At 46.3% G+C, this 7,573-nt stretch overlaps 1 protein-coding gene across 1 annotated transcript; it reads left to right on the top strand.

The window, feature by feature from the left end:
• The first annotated feature begins 1,083 nt into the window (after positions 1 to 1,083).
• Positions 1,084 to 5,478, top strand: LOC141462274 (uncharacterized). The gene has a single exon (XM_074143980.1). It carries the CDS (start codon positions 1,084 to 1,086, stop codon positions 5,476 to 5,478), a length of 4,395 nt encoding a protein of 1,464 aa, XP_074000081.1.
• The last annotated feature ends 2,095 nt before the right edge of the window (positions 5,479 to 7,573 follow it).

Genomic DNA, 7,573 nt, shown 5'->3' with positions numbered 1-7,573 from the left:
CTAGATTTTTTATTGTGCCATGTGACCCTGTCTGTTCTCCCCCCTGGCCTCCAAGAGGAGTTCAGAAAAAGGTACCTGGGATCCTTTGATCTCCTCCCCTCGAGTAGTCAGGTCCTCGAATTTCTCAAGGACCAGGAGGATAGGTTTTCCCCCAAATTAACCTCCAGTCTGTCACCTCCTGCCTCGTTGATACAGCTCACTCCTAGTCATTCTTCACCTTCCACTGTTCCGCAGCCTCGCTCTGCGTCCCCCGCGCGCGAAACCCAGGCACAACCGGAGTCCTCCCCCAAACAGGTAAGGCGCTATACCCCTAAGTCTGTAAGGTTCGTTCCGCGTCAGAGGAGACCATCGCCCCCTCCTTCTCCGGCCCCAGCTCGACAACCGGCCTTTTCTACCTCCCGTACACCGACTTCCTCTACTTCAGCGGCCCCCCAATGCTACCTGTGCGGAGATTTTCACCGCCTGGCAAAATGTCCAGAATATGTGAACATGTCGATTAGCGACAGATGGAACTTCGTAGTAGAGCGAAAACTGTGTGTCAATTGTCTTTCAAGACAGCACTTAGTGTCTAGGTGCCCTTGCCAGGTCGGTTGCGCGAAGTGTCATGGAGAACACCACACCTCACTGCACCCTCCTCCACCCTCCACTAGCTTCAGCCAGGGAACACCCCCTGTGTCTGGTATTCCGTCGCTCATGTCCCTACAGATCCGTCGGCCTCAAAAATGTAGTCTCCCACCAAGAAGAACGCCCTCCCCGGGCCCTTCTGAATCTCCTCCTCCATTTCCTCGGAGTTCGCTGAGTCCCCCCAGTCCTTTTGAGCCTCACCCGTACTTAGCCCAGGCCAGTGACTTGAGGTCCCGACCCACATCGCCGCCCTCCTCTTCTTCCAGTCTATCCCCCGTACTTCCCACCATCTACTTTGGCCGCCATCCAGCACCATTCCGTCAGCCAGAACAATAGGTTCTCGGCAAGCGCGATACCCCTCCGTTGTCCACTGTAGTTTTTTGCCGTCGCAGACACTGTCGTCTGTGTCATTCGGCAAAGGTTCCCCGTCAGTCCATAGTCAAGTCTTTCCCCTCCGATATGTCAGTCTCCCCCACTGCCCTGGTGTATCTCCTTGGAGGAGATGGCCAGTGGTATCGCGCTCGTGCCCTGCTGGATTCAGGCAGTGAGATCAACTTAATGACTAAAGCTTTTGCCAAGGAAAGCAAATTGACCTATAAACCCATGTCAGGCGGTGTTCGTGGCATAGGGGGCAATATTGCCACCCAAGTCGTGGGTCAGGTATCGACCAATTTAAGACAAGCCCACCCTTTTGCACAACTCAAAATCCCTTTCCGCGTAGTTACCAAGACTGTCCCAGATGCACCATCCTCCTACTTTCCTGTCAAGGATTGGCCACATCTAATGGACAAACCTTTAGCCGACCCAACCTTCAATGAACCCAGGCCAGTAGACGTGGTCTTCTCCGCCTCAGTCTTTGATGCCATCGATCTCAGTAAGATTATTCGTTCCCAAAATGGTTCCCCTAACGCAAGATTGACCACTCTTGGTTGGATCATGTCTGGTCCCTTGAGAAGCTTCCCCACGAGAAGGGTTCGGTTTGACCCCTTCGTCAAGGACAGCAGGTCCAATTCTAAATTATATCGGACCTATTATAAAATTTTATTCAAGCATAAATATGCCCAATTGACGCCCCCTAAGGTATCTTCTAACCAGTCTATCCCAGAAGATGAGCCTTCAATCGGTAACCCTCCTAGTAACTCTGAGTCTGAGTCAATTGTCCCCCGTGACAACCTTGAAGAGTCAGACCAGCCCAGCTTACCCAGTGTGTCAGCATCCTCCCCGCAAATCCTATCCTCTTCCTTACAGGAAGCAAATCTTCAAGAACCTTCTCGTCCGATTGTAGCTAGTCAATTCCCCTCTCCGAAACCACAACGTTTAATGAGCACGCAGCGTCCACTGCAAATCATAATAGCCACTCCTGACCCTGTAACTCCTCCTACTACCAGACCTACTGCGGAAGACATTCCCTCGGAAAGTTCCGCTCTACCTGTCAATCTCTCTTTAGTCAATCCTGTGCTGGCAACTTCGTTTAAACCAACAGTACTTCGCCTCAGCTCTGGAAAAGCTTCACCACCTATTCCGCACCCCCCTGACTTAGTCTTGTCCCGTCTTATGGAAAAAATGTTCGCCCTGGAGGAAGTATCTGAAGTCTCTCCCCTTACGCCAGAGGAGTTGAAGGCCGAAGAGTGCTTCTCTAAGTCTCACTCTCGACTCCCTGATGGTCGGTTTTCAGTAGCACTGCCATTAAAAACCAGTCCGTGTTGCCTCGGTGAATCTAGAAAGATCGCTTTAAAGCGTCTCGTACAAACTGAATCCCGTCATGCCAAGTCCCCACATCTCCGTGCTCCCTATGTGGAGTTTATGAAGGACTACTTAGATTCCAATCATATGGAACTGGCCCCTCCTCTCAAGTCAGGTCAAATTGCCTATTATATTCCCCATCATGCGGTACACCGTCCAGACGATCCCCCGGAAAAGATTCGTGTAGTATTTAACGCTTCCCAGAAGTCCTCTTCAGGCATCTCCCTCAATGAGCTCTTGCTTCCCGGACCCCGTTTACAGCTCGATATCTGGAAGGTGGTTACCAGATTTAGAGTGGACAAATGGGTCTTTACGGCCGACATTCGCCAAATGTTTAGACAGATACAACACCCCCCGGAAGATAGGGATTTATTACGCATACTGTGGCGATTTGATACGAGCCAACCAGTGCAGGAGTACCGTTTGTGCACGGTGACTTATGGAACCACGTCAGCTCCTTACTTAGCATGTCGCGTACTCCAAGAATTAGCTATTACTTCCCAAAAGTCGTTTCCTCTAGCTTCTGAGATACTACGTGAACGCACCTATGTTGATGACGTTTCTGGGGGAGGTTGCACTCCCACTGAGGCACTCCAATCTCGAGATCAATTAATTAAACTATTGGGTCAAGCTCAAATTGAACTTCGAAAATGGGCATCAAATCATCCACAGTTACTGGATCAGATACCCCCTGAACTCCTACTCCCAGCCATGTCTTCGGTCTGCCTAGAAAATGACGAAGAGTCTCAACTAAAAATTCTGGGACTTTGTTGGAACCCTTCTCAAGATTACTTTCATTTTCGGATTCGTTCTGTTCCTAGTGTTCAAACCAAAAGACAATTAGCCAGTCAGATCGCAAAAGTTTTTGACCCATTGGGATGGCTGATCCCTATAACCATTTTTGCTCGTGCAATATTTAGAATAGTCTGTCAAGCCTCCTTTGATTGGGATGATCCCCTGCCCTCATCAATTGTCCAGGAATGGGCTCAGTTCGCTGTTTCCTTGCCTGACCTGTCCAAAATTCACATACCCAGATTTTTGTCTCTACCCACTTCTAAAATGTATTTGGTGGGATTCGCTGACGCGTCCGAGCGAGCCTATGCGGCGGTGGTATATCTCGTGTCTCAGTCTGAGGACACGGTTATTAACCTGGTCATGTCCAAGGCCAGAATGGCCCCAATGAAACCGGTTACGCTCCCCCGTCTGGAGCTTTGTGCTGCCCACCTACTTGCTCTTACTATTGATAAGGTCAGATCACTCTTCCCTCAGATAACCACTCAAAACGTCCTAGCCTTTTCTGATTCTACCATTGCCCTGGCTTGGATCACAGCAACACCACCTCCGCATTGGAAGGTGTTCGTGGGTAATAGAGTAGCAGCTATCTTAGAAAAGGTACCCGCCTCGCAATGGTTCCACATCTCCTCCTCACAAAACCCCGCTGACTGTGCCTCACGTGGATTACGACCTCAAGAATTAGTGAGTCATCAGCTATGGTGGGAAGGTCCCTCTTGGCTGAAGTCAAACCACGAGTCATGGCCCCTTGGGCAAGTTAGTGCCGATTTGTCTGACCCTGTCGTGGGAGCAGAAATTCGCTCCCAGGCCTTTAATGTGTCAAATGCAATGTCCTGCCCTGAGGAATTAGAGACTAAATTTTCCAGTCTGTATACTCTGCAGAACGTAGTGGCCTGGTGCCTGCGATTCGCCCACAATACTAGAAATCCAGTACGTCGTATGTCAGGTCCATTGAATGTAAAGGAACGTATCGAAGCCCTGCGAGTCCTAATAGTCCGAGCCCAACAGCACTCGCTTTCCGAGGAAATTGAGGATGCTCAGTCCCCCAGACCTAGATTACGCCTCGTCAAAACCTTAGGCCTATTTCTGCACACTGATGGAGTGCTGCGAGTTGGAGGGAGACTCAGACTGGCCGACGTCCCCGAATCTCAAAAGCACCCTGCCTTGTTGCCTTCGCAACACCCCTTCACCGCCTTGGTCATACAAGATGCCCACATATCCAACCTCCACGTAGGCCCCACTGCCACTCATGCGTTTTTGAGAAGTCGATATTGGATTGTTAATGGTAAGAATGTTGTCCGCCGACAATTGGGTACCTGTAACAAGTGTTTCAGTGTCAAGCCAACACCCTTTAACCCCCTCATGGGTCAACTGCCAGAAGGAAGAGCCAGCGCTTCATCACCCTTCACCACCACTGGCATAGACTACGCAGGCCCCTTCAACGTGAAAATTGCTTCATTGCGTTCAGCCAAAGTCCTCCAGTCTTATCTCGCCATTTTCGTCTGTTTTTCCACCAAGGCCATACACCTGGAACTAGTCACGGACCTCACAACACAAGCATTCTTAGCTGCCCTAAACCGTTTCGTTGCCAGGAGGGGTGTGCCGAGTCACATTTGGTCGGATAACGGCACTAACTTCGTCGGAGCCAAAAGAAGACTCAAGGAGGTATCTGCACTACTAAATGACGCCAAGTCTCAGGAGGCCATTTTGAGAGAATCCAATAAAAGAAGCATCGAGTGGCATTTCATCCCCCCTCGAGCACCACATTTTGGAGGTCTCTGGGAAGCTGCCGTTAAATCTACTAAAAGATTACTGAAGGTCACGTTAGGCACTCAAGAGCCCACCATGGAGTGTTTCCTCACAATCATTTGTCAAATTGAAGCCATATTAAATTCCAGACCTCTTACCGCTGTCTCGTCCTCGCCAGATGACCTGCAAGTCCTGACGCCAGGTCACTTTCTGATTATGCGGCCTATGACTGCACTACCTCCCGATGGCTCCTTAACCCCTCGCACTGCACTCAAATCGAAATGGGCAATGGCACAGCTCACTGTTGGACAGTTTTGGAAAAGATGGCACAAGGAGTACCTCCTCGAGCAGCAAGCCATGCTAAAATGGCATTCGCCTTCCTTTCCCGCGGCAGTGGGACAAATAGTCATGATCATGGACGACAACCTTCCTCCACTGCAGTGGTCCATGGGCCGAATAGTCAAGCTTCATCATGGCCGGGACAATGTGGCCAGGGTGGCCGAGGTCAAGACAACTTCAGGACTGATCAGCCGGCCTGTCCGGAAGCTTTGCCCCCTGCCAACTCAGTAAGTGGATCTCTGCGAGTCCACTGCGGGGGAGGATGTTTGGTTCCCCAAGAGTGGCGGCCCCCCAGACTTGTTTTTTCCCTGAGTCAGTTGGCGGAATTGGGTGAGCACAAGGAGAGAGGGGAGGCGCTGGTAGGATGTCAAGTCAAGCGTCACTGTGAGGAGTAATGTCGGCCATGTTAGCTTCAGCTTTTTCATGTTGTGCGTATTAACTAAAAACTTTGGTTTGTGTTTACCAGGTTATAATAAAAAACTGTGTCTTAGTTTATGATTTAATGAGCTCAAACTTTTGGACCTTAAGGATAGAGACTCACATAAGTACAATAATCATTACATTAATTTCCCCACTGATATAGTATATTGTCTTGGACAAATAACTGTTCTAATTAATTCCCCCGTTATATTGTGCTTTGTACAAACAAATTAGTCTAAGTAATTCCCTGTTATATTGTGCCCTGTACATTAATTATTGCAATTAAGTCTTCCCTGTTATATTGTGCCCTGTACAACAATTATTGTAATTAAGTCTTCCCTGTTATATTGTGCCCTGTACATTAATTATTGCAAGTAAGTCTTCCCTGTTATATTGTGCCCTGTACAACAATTATTGTAATTAAGTCTTCCCTGTTATATTGTGCCCTGTACAATAATTATTGCGATTAAGTCCTCCCTGTTATCTTGTGCCCTGCACAGTAATTACTACAATTAAGCCTTCCCTGATATATTGTCGTGTACAATTAATTAGTCTTGTTAACTTCCCCGTTGTATATTGCAATAATTATTACGATCACGTCTCCCCTGATATATATTGTGTTGTACCAATACTTATTCATTAAGAGTAGTGCGTAATCCGCACCAAAGTGTTATAAGAGCCAGATTCCCTGTGGCGTTCAGATTTATTATTATTTCACCTGTTGTATATATATATATTTGTCTGTATCTCTTCGGAGACTTGTTAATTGTGAATAAAGTTTATGGTGAATTTGTAAAGTGTTCTGAAGACTGGTGGCGTCCCCCACTTTTCCAGCTTTAATTTTAACTGCGTCTTTTTCCAACCCCCTTCCTTTTGACTATTTTTCATACGATTAGGATCGTAATCGGGTATAATTTTAGCGATGTTTTTGAATATTTTGAATAATTTCCGAAATGTCAATGTTAACTCTATTACAATCAGTGAAGCTATTGATGTTGCGAAATATGGCGACTCCACCGGCTTTGCGACTTGATGATGATGATACCGCTACCGATGATGTAGTTGCAATTTGTCTGTTCTTAGCGGTATTACAATAAGACTCAGATCAAAGACAGGCACATTACTGGCATGGAATTTTCCATCCAAGTTTCGCTGATTGCCAAATAATCAGATCGGTTGATGATGGAATCGGTAGAGATGTCTTCTGAGTGCGCGACCAAGCTTTGTGCCTTAATTTCAACCTCCCCAGCTGCAGATGTGCTGACACCGTCGTTGATTCGCTCGGCCGCATTCATTCTTTTACGTTCTCGACACAGCTTGACTCGGTCATATGATGTTTTATTAATAATATAATAATAATAATAATAAGTGTTTATTTAATTTCAATTATATACATAAATTACATTACAGAAATAAAAATAATAATAACACTCAAGTGCATGGAGCGTACTCCGTCCGCAGAGTTGAGTTTCGTTTATATACAATACAACATAAATACAACACATTTTGGAAAAAAATAAAATAATCCACTATTGAGTAAAAAATTAACTAAATAAAACATTTTAATCACAATTAAATTCATTAATTATTAATCTTCTATAATGTAAGGCCTCTTTTAAGTAATTGCATAAATTATTCCTATTCCAACCGTTTAATATTACATACAAATCATTTTCAGTAAGGTTTTTTTTATTAAAATACTTTAAACGGTATGGAGTTAAAATAGGACATACGGAAACAAAGTGTACTATATCCTCCAATTGATTAAGGTTGCACAGTGTACATAAATGGCTGGTATCAGGTTTAAAAGGTTGATAGTTTAAACACAATGTCTCCGTTCTGGCTTTTAATATCAATTCTATGTCGCCGAATTGCCTGTTTGAAAAATAATCTGGATAGTAAGTCA

The sequence above is a fragment of the Rhodnius prolixus genome, unplaced genomic scaffold (assembly GCF_049639745.1).
Source record: "Rhodnius prolixus isolate KJV_2025 unplaced genomic scaffold, Rpr scaffold_24, whole genome shotgun sequence".
Classification (NCBI taxonomy): Eukaryota; Metazoa; Arthropoda; class Insecta; order Hemiptera; family Reduviidae; genus Rhodnius; species Rhodnius prolixus.
Note: the sequence above shows the minus strand (reverse complement) of the source record. Positions and strands in the feature narration are given on the sequence as shown.